The 15,972-nt window shown below is 44.5% G+C and overlaps 1 protein-coding gene across 2 annotated transcripts in view; it reads right to left on the minus strand.

The window, feature by feature from the left end:
* Window positions 1-15,972, minus strand: part of ADARB2 (adenosine deaminase RNA specific B2 (inactive)) — a 132,271-nt gene that overhangs the window by 108,157 nt on the left and 8,142 nt on the right. For both annotated transcript variants that reach the window (XM_066628650.1, XM_066628649.1), the window contains exon 2: window positions 14,540-15,447. In XM_066628650.1, the coding sequence (XP_066484747.1) occupies window positions 14,540-15,447 (908 nt within the window). The remainder of the gene's footprint in view (window positions 1-14,539; window positions 15,448-15,972) is intronic.

Raw genomic sequence — 15,972 nt, forward strand, 5'->3', positions numbered from 1 at the left:
TCCAGGAGAGTCTTCTGGGTTCTGCAGCTCTGTTTCTAGGCCAATTGTCTGTAGTAACACATTGTCAGTCCTTTTTGCTTCTCCAGCGGAGCCCGCGGAAGAGTTTATCAGTGATTTTCAGCACTGTGCTCCAAACTCCCGCGGCACACCTGTGTCTCTTTCATGACACACTAATGTGCCATGACACACTGGTTGAAAATACTGGACTAGTAATTTGACCCCTTCACATCGCTCTTTGAAACCCACCTTTTCCCTGAAGCTTTCAGCCCCCACTGCAGCAAAACACGTGTATGAAGTGGCTTTTGCTCACTGTCTGGGACCCAGCCCAGAGTCACAGAGCCCACACCCACCCTCCTCCAGGAAATCCAACAGGGCAGCGTTGTCAAAATGCACCATATCTCTCAGCATGCCAACACTACCCTAACAAAGCCAGGCAGGGATTATAGCCACTAGACAGAGACACAGGAGAGGTGCAGCTTCATTGCCTAGGTGGGAAAAGGTGGAAAGGGCAGGGCTGCTGCCAAGCCTTCTGGCAAGCATTTAAAATTCAGCTGGGCTAAGAAGGAGGCTCATCTGTTTGCGCTCAGAGAGAAACAGGAGAGCTCAGGAGGAGGAGGAGCCCCCACCCGAAAAGGCCCAGATTATGGTCTGCTGTTTAACATTTGGCCTGCTCAAGTCAAATTAATCTCTTGTTACACTTGCAATTCCCTTCCCTGTCTTCCTGTTCTCTCCCCGTTCTTCAGTGTGATTATCTGGGGCATAACTTGATTAGGACGAGCCACAGCTCAGTGGCTGAGCAGATATTTGCACACAGAATGCCCCAGGTCAGAAGTTCTCAAACAAATTTTTGTTGTGTCATGGGGCCAGCGCTACCTGGAAGCTAGAAGGCATTGCAGGATACCTTGCAGCTGCCAGGTTGTCCTGGTGCATGACCCACTTTGTGGCCATGTTGCAACCCAGAATGCTTTGTGGCATTGCATGCTGGAGTGAGAACTGGAAGCTGCAAGAGATTCTGGAGTGTGATGCCACTGCCAAGGCCGATAAAGTGGACTACGGCAGTAAAACGTTTGAGAACCACTGCCCTAGGCTGAACCTCTGACAACTCCAGTGAGAAGAGTATATGAATCTCATGTGTTCTTGTGAAAATGAACGCAGTTACCCTCAAACATACAGTGTTAATGCTTACTCTAAACCAGGGGTGCCCAAACCCTGGCCCTGGGGCCACTTGCGGCCCTCGAGGCCTCTCAATGTGGCCCTCAGGGAGCCCCCAGTCTCCAATGAGCCTCTGGCCCTCCAGAGATTTGTTGGAGCCCACACTGGCCCGACACAACTGCTTTCAGCATGAGGGTGACTGTTTGACCTCTTGTGTGAGCTGTGGGATGAGGGCTCCCTCCATTGCTTCTTGTTTCACATCTGTGATGCAGTAGCGGCAGCAAAGGAAAGGCCAGCCTTGTTTTGTGCAAGGCCTTTTATAGGCCTTGAGCTATTGCAAGACATTCATTCATTCATATAAGTTAATCTTTAATATATTCATTTATGTAAACTTATGTAAATTTATTCAAATTTCTCCCCTGCCCCTGACACAGTGTCAGAGAGCTCATGCGGCCCTCCTGCCAAAAACTTTGGACACCCCTGCTCTAAGCAGTAGTTTTCAAACTTTTAGCACCAGGACCCACTTTTTAGAATGAGAATCTGTCAGCACCTACCCAAATTGATGCCATGGCCGGAAGTGACATCATCAAGCAGGAAAATTTTAACAATCCTAGGCTGCAATCTTACCCACACTTACGCAGGAGTAAGTCCCATTTACTATCATTGTTAAAAAGCAAATACATAGTACCTGTTAAAAGTACAAATCTGTAGCATTTCCCCAAATGCAGCACATACTATGGTAGCAACAAGTCTGATACATTAAAAAAAAATACTGAAATGAATGGGGACCCACTTGAAATTGGCTCATGACCCACCTAGTGGGTCCTAACCCACAGTTTGAGAAACAGTGATCTAAACATTTAACAGGCAGCAAATGAAAAGAAATAATTTTGATTTTTAAAACTGGCCGCATTTATTGCAAGACATTTTGGGCGTCTAACAAAATCTGCAAGCCTGGTCACTTGGAACTGAATTCTACTGAAATTCGAGGAAAGATGCTGAGGATCAAGTTATACCTATACAGATAAATGAGTAATATACTGTGGGGTGAGTATTTCTTCCTGTGATAGACTCAGAATGACCTTTGTGACTTCGTATAAGTTCCACCTCTGGTGAGTTATGAGCTATTTCTCAGCACAAAGATATTCCCCATATCTCACGCCAACTCTCCACAGACCACAAAACTCTCTTCCAGGAAAAAAAAAATTATACTTCCTTAGTCTACCGAGGATTACCCATGTCAGGTGAAGTTATATGACTGTCTTTAGTGCTGCTAGGAATTACTTTCAGGATGTTCCAGCTCATTACATCCAGCCTTCATCAGCTATTTTCCCACTGCAGTAACCTCTGTGATACAGGTGCTGTAGATCTCTATCCTATCGATTCCACTTTTGCAGCTACATACTGCTCATGTAAACATTTAAGTTCAGTGTAAAAGTTCAGTTTAAAAAACAGAATGGAGGTTCCAAAGAAAGAGATCACGGCTTATAAATCTACCAGGCTGCTGGTAGAGATCCCTGTTGGGGGTAAACCAGTATTGAGTGCCACTACTCTATTCCTATCCCTTCTTGGGTCTGCACCCATAGTCTGCTCTGCAAAAATCATCATTCCTAAATTCCATTAAATTAGCAGCAACCCTTCATTAAATGAACATCATTTTCCTTTAAACAAAGGCTCTCCTAATCACCACAAGAAAGAACTGGAGGGAGCTAGCTAGGGAAATGGAGGTAGTTTGGGATCAGGGTGACAGAGTGCCTATACCTTTAACCATTGTATAGAAGAGGGAATATTGGCAGGAGCAGCTTCTTAAACCCTTCCATGTTGAGCTGCACCTGCCAAAATTCCCTCTTCTATGCAATGGTTAAAGGTATAGGCACTCTGTCCTCCATTGTATCTGGTCACTCTGTTTGGGATGGTTCCAGCTCTCTGAGTACAAATTGGCCCCAGCAACTAAGCATCTTGGTAACAAAGCATCCAGGTAAGCAGGAAGCAAACAGGTGAGTAAAGTGTCAGTCCAATTCTGAGCAACTTTCCAGTGCTGATGCAGCCACAATGCAGCCTTGAGGTACAAACATTTTCTTACCTTGAGGTGACCTCCATGACTGCTCCCCCCCCCAACTGCAGGATTCAATGCACACACTGTTGACACAGCTGCATCGGCTTGAGAAAGTTAGTTAGGATTGGGCTGTGAATGATAGAATGATTGTGGGTATAAATATCAGGCCCCAATAACAATTTAATATTAGGGACGTGGTATCATCTTCTGGATCAAAATGATGAGGGTGATCTTGACTTGGAGAAATAAATCAGGGAGGCACCACAAGAGCTAGTGTTACTGACTTAGGGCCAAATCCTATCCAATTTTCCAGTGCCAGTGCAGCAGTGCCAATGGGGCGTGCGCTGCATCCTGTGGTGGGGAGGCAGACACAGATGCCTCCTCAAGGTACGGGAACATTTGTTTCCTTAGCTCGGGGCTGCATTACGGTTGCACCGGTGCTGGAAAGTTGGATAGGATTAGGCCCTTACACGGCCCCATGTAGACTAGATAAATTCATATTCAGAACATGGGAGAACGAAGATAATTTCTAGATATAGTAAATGACAGTACCCTGGAACAGTTGGTTTTAGAACCAATCAGAGGGGAGGCAATCCTGGACTTTATCCCCCCCCCCACTGGTATAGATATGCCAAAAAGTAGTATGCTGTAGCTGGAGGGGGGGATTGGGAGGCTTCATAGGGGAAAGGAGATTTAAATCCCTTTACCCCTCTGTAAGCCTTCCACTCCACAGTGGGTCTCCTCGGACCTGCTGGTGCAAGGCTATGAAGTGCTCCAGAAGGACTTTTCTCAACTGGATGAATGGGTAACCAAATGGCAAGTGTTGGGGTACCTATCCCCACACACCCCTCTTCCATACCAAAGATCACTGCCCAAATCCTTTGTTAACTACTGTTACAAATCTACTCCACCTGCTGTGTGTTTCATTCATTTACTCTGCGACAAGCAGTTCTCTAGGGATTTAACAGGCAAGAGGATGTGCGCCCATGGATTAAAGATGTACCAGGGAAGCACAATTCTTCTAGTGCATTATCAATAGTACAAAGTATACTTCAGAACCAGCCATGAGTAAAGGAGAATGCAAACTGCTTGGTGCCATTGTTTTCATGTGCACCCACTGATGTTGGAGAGGATGCATCTGCTGCCGACTAAGAGATTGTCAGTACAGTACATTTTAAACCCATGAAGCTCAAAGCAGCACAGAACTTTTTCTCCCCCACCCCTCCTTTTTATTCTCCAGGCATCCCTGGGAGGAGGCTTAGGTTGAGAGTGACTAGTCCAGGGTCATCCAGTGAGCTTCATGGGTTAGGGGGGATTTGAACTTACATTCCCAGTCTGATACTCTAGCCCAGGTGTTCCCAAAGTGTTCCGCAACACACACACGGGCACAGTGGAATGTCCCCAGTGGTCCTTCCTACCTGTTCTCCTGGTCGCCACTATCTTGGAACTTGCAATATCTCATGATATTTGGGTTCCACTCGCAAGATTTTGCGAGATCCCAAATAGTGGCACCTGGCTGAGCAGGGAAGAAGAGGCTGCGGGGGGGAGGGGCATCGTGACCCAGGTAAGTTTGGGAATAACTGCTTTAGCTACTATATCGCACTGGCTTTCCAACTGCTAGAGACTGGAGGGAGGCCTTGAGCTCTAAAGCGTGACAACTCTAGAGATTCACACCAACATCATTTGAATACGGCATCCCCAAGGCGTAAATAAAAGGGACCATCCTAGATCAAGTGGGTCAGCTGCATATGCTTGGTTGTCATTTTTGCCCCACTTCTATATATTCTGAAGAGGACTGTGTTCTGCATTCCAAGCTTTCTTCATGAACTATCAGCTCCGCAGCCTTCATCTCTACTGGTGAACTGTGGCCTCCTCTGAAACTGATAAAAACAGCTCCCGACATCGGTGACACATTATATCCCCCCCCCCATAACTCTAAGCACTGCAGAACAAGTGTTTAATTTACTCAGATCAATTTCTGTCAACGGCAGATGGGAAGCCTGTTTTTGGCTCGCCTTTGCAATGTTGTCTTTCTTCCCTGCTGATCAATCAGTTGCCATTGGTGTTTATCTTGGAAGCCCCTTGTTATTGCACGCTAACTTAATTGATCCCTTTTATTCACGCAGGCCACCCCTGATAGTGGAGCACAGGGTCTTTGTGCTGGGCTCTTACCCCTGCTAATTGGGTAAGAGGCACTTTTTCAAGTGGGTGCTCCTTTTTTTTAGCAGGGGGAGAGTAACTGGCCCACCTCACCCCTGCAGTGTCTGTTCTGGTGGCTGTCTGCTGGTATTCATTTGCATCTTTTTAGATTGTGAGCCCTTTTGGGACAGGGAGCCATTTAGTTATTTGATTTTAATCTGTAAACCGCTTTGTGAACTTTTAGTTGAAAAGCGGGATATAAATACTGTTGGTTGATTGATTGATTGATTGGGCTCCTGCTCCGTTCTGACTTATGTTAGCAACTGCATTCCCTTGTGCATCAGTTCAGTCTTTCCTGAGCTTGGCTTTAGACTTTGCCCTGTTTCCTGGCTTTCCTGAAATATCTAAGATATTGGCAAGACTTAGTATTGTGCTTTAGCCTATGTACATCTTTCAGCCACAAGTGCATCAAAGAACTCTCAGGGAAGTGCGTGTGGCTGTGTTTATGAATGTACATTATTTCGCAGCTCTTCCCTATCCACAAAAGAGAAGATTTCAAAATAGCAACATCAAAGACAAGCAAATTTGAAAGACATTTTCCTGAGCTTCTCTTTTTTCCCCTAAAAAAAAAATGAATGCCAAATTTATGCATTGGGGTCTGCCAGGGTTGTTTTGGAGGGGGCTGGAGGACTGCTATTCATTTATCACTTGTCAATGTCCCACAGCACACAATGACAGTGGTATCCACATCCTTCTATTTTAATTTGCCTCAAAGCACAGATATAGAAGTATGTTGCCGGAGGTCATATCCTGTAAACAGACACGGTGATCATTATTAGCATTAATGCACATGGTCCAAAAATCAGCTCATCTTCTTTTTCTGTTTGATGTTTCTATGACAACATGGCAGCCTAGCTATTTTGATTTATACAACTTCTATGCATTTACCGGGGGGGGGGGGGGGGGAGGATTATCTCTTCCTAGAGCACAAATTTCTACTCCTTTCAGTGAAAAAACTGGTGACTGTAGCTTACTGCCTCCATTTCCCCTTTTCTTTCTCTGTCACCTCTCTTGTGTCAGTATCTTGACTGTAAGCCCCTTGGGGCAGGGAATTGTCCTCCCATTCTTTGGAAACTGACATGCATATAAATAAATAGGAGGAAATGCAGGCAACAAGCAAGGGACCATGAGGTGTCCTGAGAAAGAAGTGAAGGCAGCTGGTTCTGGATTTGTTTCTAAAAGCAAAGAAAGAATGAGTCTCACCAACACCTGGGCATATGGTGTCCCATGTGTTGTGTTCTGTGCACCACATCATCACAGCAGGCTAAGGGGGAATTGAAGGCAACAGGTGACATGTAGATAAATCTATTAGCCACATGATTTCCATGTATTTGGCTGTGTTCTAAGCATGTTTTGCCTCCCCTGAAATCTTCAGAAGGGGCAGAGACCTTTTTAAAGAAACAAGCACAAAAGCACAAACAATTGAAGATTACATTGAGTCTGCCACTGGCATATGTTATTTGGGCCTGAGCCTGGACAATTGCCCTAATCCATTGAGGATGATCTGCTAAGAGATATGCTGTTGATCCCAGATACCTCCTCCAAGGAGCATTTAAAGTACAGGAGAGGGTGCATCATTGAACTGATGATCAGACTGAGCCCAGAATTGGCTGATAATGTGCTGGTAATAGATTCAGGGGAAGGGAACAACACCTGAAAGATACTGGAACATGGAATGGGGCCAATACAGGTACATTTAAGTACAGCAGCTCAAATATTAGTCTGTGGAACTCCTTGCCACAGGAAGTGGTAATGGCATCTTGCCTATATGCCTTTAAGAGGGGAACAACCACCCAGCATTTGCCTGGCTTGCCTCAAGTCCTGCTGCCTCGAGTCTGCTTGCCTGCCTGAGGTCCTGTCTCAATTTGGGTGACTTAAACAAGGCTCTTTATGACTTGGTTCAGGTTCCAATCCTGTGACTAAAGAGTTTTTAGCCTGAATTGGTGTCAGTGGTCTTTCTCCTGATCCCTGCATAACATTGCCTATATCCTTTAAGAGGGGATTGGACAAATGTCTGGAGAAAAAGTCCATCACGGGTTACAAGTCATGAAAGGTATGGGCAAGCTCCTGCTTTTAGAAGCAGACTACCTCGGAATGCCAGAAGCAGGGGAGGGCACCAGGATGCAGGTTGTGTCCTGCTGTCTTTTGTGCTCCCTGAAGCATTTGGTGGGCCATTGTGAGATACAGGAAGCTGGACTAGATGGACCTTTGGCCTGATCCAGCAGGGCTCTTATGTTCTTAAGTTTTCTATTTTGCCATTTCCGGCAATAGCCAGTTCTTAGCAGTTTAACCGAGGTGCTATTTTAAATGAACAAGTCTGTGAACAAGTGTGGCTTATTAGGCACTGAGAGAGAAAGGATGCTTTTTCTGTGGTTATAGTAGGGGTCTCAGGGAGAGAATGAAAGAGAGAGGTAAGGAGTCAGGCCTGCGAATGGAAAGGTCAACGTTTAATATACCAAGATCAGGCTTTACAATGTTAGTGCAAACCACTCTCTTACAGAAACCACTTTTTGAACATAAAATGAAATCATAATCAGGAGAAAACCTGGAAAAACGTATCTGACCTAGAAAGCAACAGCCAAGTAAGAAAAGGAGCTGATGATAAAAATTTGATAATATCTCTATACCTAAAAAGAAAGAAGCAAACAACTCTCTGAGGAAGACTTACGGGAAGAAAGGCATGAGGTATTGTAGATCACTTCAGTTTTATAATCTGAATCTTCTGTAAACAGTGAAAGTATCAAATATTTCTGAATTGCTGATTTTACTTTTTGGATGGGCTAAAAAAGCCATGATCAATGGAAAATCTCATAAATAAAAATTCTGTTTTGATGGACAACTGGTACTGCAGAGCAAGAAAAAGCTTCTGCTGGAACAGCGCAGACTGCTATTTCCTGTACCTCTGCCCTGTTGAAAAGCACACCCAGTTCCAAAAGCTATGCGGTATTGATCTTAACAATTGCCAAGGGACTGAAGCAATTTCCGCAGCCCTTAGGAGACAACTCTAGGGGTTCACAACTGAACCTGGTCTGATCCAGCAGAACAATTCTTATAGTCTTATTACACAAGACATACGGGGTAACATTCTCACACCTTGAGCGTGGTTTATAAAACGAATGTCTGAAGTTGACTTATCCTGAATCAGACCGCTGGTCCATCTAGCTTAATATTGTCTTCTCTGAAGTGCACTGGTTCTACAAATGTTAAAAAATGGAATGGTAACTGCATTTGAAAACTTTTAATGCAAACAATCAATCTTTTTTGGTCTGTAAGGCCACTCTGCTACATGAATACAATAAGAAATACGTGACCAGAGAGAAAAAGAAATATCAAATCCTTAGCTGTTTATTGTTGCAATGGTAAATATGTTTTTTGCAATCAAAATTACATAACAGGATAAAATACGTAAAAATAAAGGATTGATCAGAAAATTGAAAGCCGAGTGCCAATTATTTAGAACAGGTAACTACTTTTTTTCCATGTAGGAGTTCAAGGCAACTGAAAGATTTTGGGATTAAGTTCAGTTCTGTGTGATTATACGAATCCCTTGTAAAACCTCGTAAAACCCCTCGTAAAACCCCTCTCTGAACTTTGGGGAGTTTGATTCCACTCTCTGATTAAAGATTCCTTTACTAACCACTGAACATCACCAGAAAAAAGCCACTGCAAAAAATACTTGAATGTTTCCCCATCTTGATTGTCAGAACATTCCCAAGCGCTCTCTTGCTTTTGCTTATTTTTTTTTTTTTCATTCTCTCCCATGAAGCGAACATGCAACAATTGGGAAAAATTTGTCAGTAGCAACGCAAGAGGGAGTCAGAGCTCAGCAGTAGCCACAGTCAATATGCTACTCTGTATTCTGGAAATGAAAAGCTCGTCCAAATGAATGTACTGCTTTCTAGACATGCATGCTGGCCGTACGTAGGGAAAAAAAGGCAATTTTTGGAACAAATGCCAGCAACCCGGTTCTAACAGGAGGTTTGCATGGGCCAAGCTAGTGAGATGTTTACTCGTGTTTGCATTCAGCCCTTTTGGAGGAACACAAAGCTCTGACTGAAACGCATCCAAAATAAATAATAAGGAAGACTTAGACAAGAACAAGATGACAATGCACGTCCAAGAGGAAGTGGCAGCCTTAATGAGGACTTTCAGATTTTGGGATTTTTTTTTAAAGCATTCCTCTTGCCTTCTTGCAGAGTTGGCAAAAGCAACAGAGGAACCTCTGATGGTTCTAAGAGTGGCTGCTTCTAAGAGATCTTTATAAGACAATTACTACGGACTGAGGAGATTCATTCCTTTGCTTTTCAGATGTAATGTCCCTGGACAAGCCAGTGGCATAGCTAGAGGGGATGCAAAGCACTAAGTTTTGCAGGGAGCCACACCGTTGCGTACAAGTGGCCCCTCACCCTTTCGTTCAAAGCCAGGCAGCTTACCTACCCAGGGGTAAGCTTCCATTTACCCAATGGGTCACTTTGGATCTGCACCAACTACTTTGTTGGTGGAGGTCCAAGGTGATTAAGGAAGAAGGGCAGGTGGCATGGGCACATGTCGCTGCTGCCTATATCTGCCCCATTCTGCTCAACATTCCACCTCTTCCCCTCCCCAACACCACCTTTCCTCCCTCTTCCCACCCGGTTCTGTCCATGCTCTGCTCCCACGTCTGGCTCACTAGCTCCAGTGGTGAGACTGCAATGTTGCTGCCATCAAGAGCCCTTTCATAACTGTTCCGTGGTCATAAAATCCTCTGCATACCAGCCCAATCGTAGTTAGGATTGGGCTGTTAATCCATTAACGCCTTACAGTGCAATCCTAGAATGTTTACTGAGAACTAAGTCCTAATTGTTCAACAGGGCCAATGCCAGGAAAGTGTGCATAGGACTGCCGCTTAAACGTGTTAATCTGAAAGGGACAATTTTGACTGGCAAGAAAAAAATTTAATTAGATGTCTCTGAGTTATTGATATCTTTGAGACTGCTGAGGTTCCTTTAATGCTCTCACGGCCTCAGGTATCCAGCTTCGTACCCTGTGCTGCCAATCTTTCATCCCTATGAATCAGTGCTCGAGCAAGTATATTTGAGGATGATGCAGCTCTAATAGTGAGAATATATATCTGCTGCCCTTATCAAAATGAATGGGTCATGTCTTTAGATGGGGAGCTTCATGGGTGCACTGGAACTTCCTCATCCATGAGCAATTGCTGGGTCAGGGTGTAAAAGTTTATGTGCCTTTAAGAGCATCCACACTCATTTTACAGTATCAGCAGTTTTAGCCTTAGGAAATGGATAAGACTTAATTACCGATGATAGAAGCACATTTTAGAAACAGAGGAATAATTTTAGTACTTTTGTTTATAACCTCATAGATGGCTGCTTTTAAAAAAAAATAAAATCTGACAGTTTTACACCATGGGTAATGAAAACAATATTGTATATTTCTTTTAATTAAAAATGGCAAAAGGCTCATCTAGAACATATGACAATCCTATACAGAAGAAATGAAATGGGATTCCTTAAAAACCACTGGACCAAATAACACAATTGTTCTAGCACCGATTTGTGGGGATTTAAAGTTAGCATAGCCAAAACACAGGATAATGAGCTGCACAGGTAGATGAAGCTGCAGAAGAATGGAAAGATTTAATTCAAACCCATTGATTTTTATTGACATTTGTCTCTTTTACCTGAGAAGATGGGGCAGCAGGGCTTGACTTTAGCAATATCAATGGCTGGTTCTATACAAAGCTCACTGCCAGGCCCAGATTAACAGAGATAAGAGTTTTGTTTTTTTTAAATAAACTGGGGTGGAATGCAGTGTGGTCCTAGCTCTGTGGTAGAGCCCGTGTTACACGCAGAAGGTCAGTGATGGCAAACCTATGTCACATTTGTGACATTTGTGACGTTTGGGGTGACATGCTAGCTTTCATCAACATCCAAACAACATTTATTTCATTTTTGTAATTATATAATGGACTGTATTTTTTTTTAAATAAATGAACATGTAAAGAATTGTTTCTCTTTTGTTTGGGGTGTGTGTGCGTGTGTGCGTGTGACATGCCAGCAGAGTCAAGTTAGGTATTTTCTGAATTTTTGATACACAGAGCTCAAAAGGTTTGCCATCACTGACCTAGGTTCAATACCTGCAGTATCTCCAGGTAGGGCTGGCATAGACCTCTGTGGAGAGTACAGACACAATGAGCTTAGATGGACCAATAGCCTAATGCGGCAGAAGGCAGCTCTAAGCTCTTACACTGATCTATAACACATTCTAGGGTGATGGTTACATGTACAGGTAGGTGCACCCAAAGTATTGTCCTTATTTTCACACACCATCCTTCCCATCTCTTAAAATACACGGTGTTACATTCTAGAAATGCCTGAACTCTTCAGAAGCACTTCCACCTTGAATTCCATTTTCCAGACAAATGGACTTCCATAGGAAATCTATTAGTTTTTTAAATTTCAGCCCCCCCATTTGCTGTCTGACATTCAATATGAACAATTTCTTGCTTTCTTTATAAACCATGTGTATTTGCACCTTCTCTATGTGTATTTGGATCTCCTATATGGAGAACTCGTGCAAGGAAAGCACCCTACAGGTAGACCACAGCTGCGATACAAGGACATCTGCAAGAGGGATCTGAAGGCCTTAGGAATGGACCTCAACAGGTGGGAAACCCTGGCCTCGGAGCGGCCCGCTTGGAGGCAAGCTGTGCAGCATGGCCTTTCCCAGTTTGAAGAGACACTTGGCCAACAGTCTGAGGCAAAGAGGCAAAGAAGGAAGGCCCCTAGCCAGCGAGACAGACCAGGGACAGACTGCACTTGCTCCCAGTGTGGAAGGGATTGTCACTCCCGAATCGGCCTTTTCAGCCACACTAGACGCTGTTCCAGAACCACCATTCAGAGCGCGATACCATAGTCTTTCGAGACTGAAGGTTGCCAACAACAACAATGTATTTGCACCTAGGCATATTAAGCCTACAGTCACACTATATTGGTTCTATGACCTTGCACAAAGGTTCTAAAGTTCAACGACTTGCATTAAAAAGTTAACAACTCTTGCTCTTGCCCGTCTGCCTTTCTCTCACAGTTGCCCTGTGTCATGGGTTTTTACAGTGGATTGCAACCAAAGATTCCCTTCTGGAAGGGAACCTGTGGCTGAAATATAGCATGTGTAGGATGCATAAACAATAGCAGTAATTTCTGGCCATAATATCACAAGAATACTGAATGCACCATGGATGGACACACAGTGGTTCAAGTAAATGTGACTTTGATAATTGGACCTACAACTTTAGAACAGGGCACATTTCTTCACTCATTTAAACCTTGACATTCCCTTAAATTCTATGCAAGGAGGGATTTATCAGGAACCAGTGGCAGTCCTGGGGTGGGGGTGGGGTGGGCAAAAGCCCCAGCTACCCTGTGGGCCTTGTGAGGGTGGTGCCACCGTGCTGTCATGCTGCTGCCACCTGCACCTTCTCTGCCTGCCCCCAGGAGCCTTTCTATGGGCAGGCTAGGGTGTAGGGTGTTCCTAGCAGCACCAAAAGCCTTCTGAGTTTCTACTGGAAAACAGGAAGTACTGCTTAAGCACATGCCAGAACCCTCAGAAGCCTTTCAGTGCCACGAGGAACACTGTGCAAGGCTCCATGCAGCTAGGTAAGTATCCCGGAGGGGGCCCTCTGTTTTGCTTCCCCCGCTTGGAATAGCTCTGAAAGGGAGGGGGAGGGGCTGTTTGCACACTGCCGTGAGGCTCCCTGCAAAACTTAGTGCTTTGCTCCCCCTCTAGTTACACCATTGCAACCATCACTACTATGGGCCCAGTAAAGCTGCCTACATCCTTTCAACCAATAGTGGCTGATCTGTTTCTGAATTATGATTTGGAAAACACTCCTTGAAACCAGCAATGTTTTCTATGCATGAGAATGACGGGACCCACTTTGGCTAATTATTTGTAATTCAATGGCATATTTTGCTTTTGCATGTGTTTAGGTTAACATGCACCTAAAATTGGCACGGAATCATAGGAGTACTTTGCCTCCTATCTGTCAGATGTTTTGACAACCATACACAGAGATCTTTAACACTTGCCAGAGGCAGAACTGTCTGGGGATGGGATCTGTGAAAAAGACACGCACATTGTACCCAGAGTTATTTTAAAGTATGATCTACCCTTAACTACAGTAACAGTAACATGACAGAAAAGCAAAAAGGAAAGCCTATTGTAAGGATTTCTCCCTCAAGAGCAACCGCATCCTTATATTAAAAAAGGATAGCTCCCCTCATGACATGTGGTAGCGTTATAATCTGTGATTGAAATATTGACAGCCCTTCAAATCTCTCTACCCTCAGCTGCCTCTCCAGAAAAGAGTGCATAAAAAGCTCTTAATGATATGACAAGATACAGTAAAGAAAGAAAATATTATCAAAAGAAAATATTTCTTTACTCAGCGTGTGGTTGGTCTGTGGAACTCCATGCCGCAGGATGTGGTGACAGCATCTGGCCTGGAGGATGCTGGAGGAAAAAGTTCTGGAGGAAAAATCCATTATGGGTTACAAGCCATGATGTGTATGTGCAACCACCTGATTTTAGAAATGGGCTATGTCAGATGCAAGGGAGGGCACCAGGATGCAGGTCTCTTGTTATCAGGTGTGCTCCATGGGGCATTTGGTGGGCCGCTGTGAGATACAGGAAGCTGGACTAGATGGGCCTATGGCCTGATCCAGTGGGGCTGTTCTTATGTAGTGTAGCCGGATGGGTGCAGTAAGTACAGCAGGAGCCACAATGCGCTGAGCACCTGGCTCTTCCCACTCGCCATCAGAACCATTCAAGGTAGAGATGTCCCTGGCCCCACCAGCTCTGACAGTGGGTGGGACAAGCTGCTTACACAGTGTTGCAGCACCTGTTGTACTTACTACGCCACCTCCCCCCTTTGGCTACACGACTGACGAGATAAGTACAGGCAAACAATTTGTGTGAGGATCCTGTGAGGAAATAATTTCTGCTGCATTGTGGTATTTACTTCACTGTGAGAACGCTCTGATAAAGTCACAATTTACATCTAAGAATAACAACAAACCACATTCATCTTAATGACCTCCTCCGGGTGGGTGGTGGCTACCTTAGAGCTCTCACCTGTGGCAAATGATTACATTTGCTCCTGCTGGGAATGTGACTGGGCAGTCGAATGTTAAAGAGGGCCTGCAGTGCAGCCTGTGCTGCTTGACCTTTGGCCAGCTTCTTGCTACGTCCCGAGCCTTCAAAGGTTCTCCCATCCACTCTCACTGCCATCACAAAACTCTTGAGATGCTGCTTCTCCACAGTCTCCGAAAGGCAGACGTACCTCAGTCCTGACCGCAATTCATTGAGCAACACCACTGGGTTCTTTTTGCTCTCAGCAGCGGAAGCCATCTTGTGCTTGCTTTGCTTAGTGTGGCCCACTAAGTCCCATGCGTGGTAGAGGAACCTCCCGTGCCGGTAGGCTGTCGAGAGCAATTCGTTATTCACCGGGCTATACACCGAGAAGTCCTTGCTGTGCGTCGATGGTTCAAATTCCTTGAAAAGAGTGTCGGGAAAGTCTGCCTGGTCTGATGTAAAGTCCGTGGAAGGGTTGAAACAATTCCCCATGGCAAAATGGGCTTGGCACGCATTGGGAAACTGAACAAAAGACTTCAGGGCGAGTTCTGCAGCCCTCATTTTGGCTTTCTTTTTTGTAGGTCCAGTGCCTTCAAACGTAAGTCCATTTACTTCCACCGCAACTGCAAACACTGGAGCGTGGACGGGGCCTGTCTGAGAAACCATTTTGTATTGTAAACCTGGCTTGAGTTCATGTAGCTGAACCAGAGCATTCTTTGGCGTGACGGACCATGAGACTTTCTTCCAGATGAACTGAAGTTTGCAGAAATGTCCATTGTTGCCCTCTTCCAAGGGCCTTTTCCTTTTGATGCTGGAAACTCCCACTCTTGACCGTTCATTAGAGGGCATTGGATGATCTTCTAGGTTGCCAATATTGCGATTTTCTTTCACTTCTGTACTGCTCGTGCCTGTTGATAAAACAAACAAACAAATATAAACCCACCAACATTATTTGTGTCATTGTGAAATCCAAGATCCAGGAAGATGTAAAAGAGATCCCACCCATATTTTCATGCATCGACATGGCAGAACTTTATTTCAATGACTGATGACATTATAGTCTGCATCTGACAGCTATTTTAAATCACTCCACATGGTCACCCAGTGAGTTTCATTGTGAGTGTGAAACTGTGATCTGTGAGTGTGATTTGAACTCTGAGTTCCCCAGTCCAATGTTCTGTCCACTACATTATACTGATCATCTTGTATCACCTTGGAATCTTTGGACCTTTGGAACCAATACTGTAAAAACAGCCTCCTTTAAAACAAACCACAACCATCACATCATGAATGTGACTCATTCCTTTCTACAGTAACTTAAAAAAAATTGCAAACTGGCTTATTTAGTGCCCAGATATATTTCTCTATAGAAAAGTAGGCTAGGTTCTGAAATGCACACCTCTCCCCTCTCCTCATCTAATAGGTTTTTACAG

This window comes from Tiliqua scincoides, chromosome 5, assembly GCF_035046505.1.
Source record: "Tiliqua scincoides isolate rTilSci1 chromosome 5, rTilSci1.hap2, whole genome shotgun sequence".
Lineage (NCBI taxonomy): Eukaryota > Metazoa > Chordata > Lepidosauria > Squamata > Scincidae > Tiliqua > Tiliqua scincoides.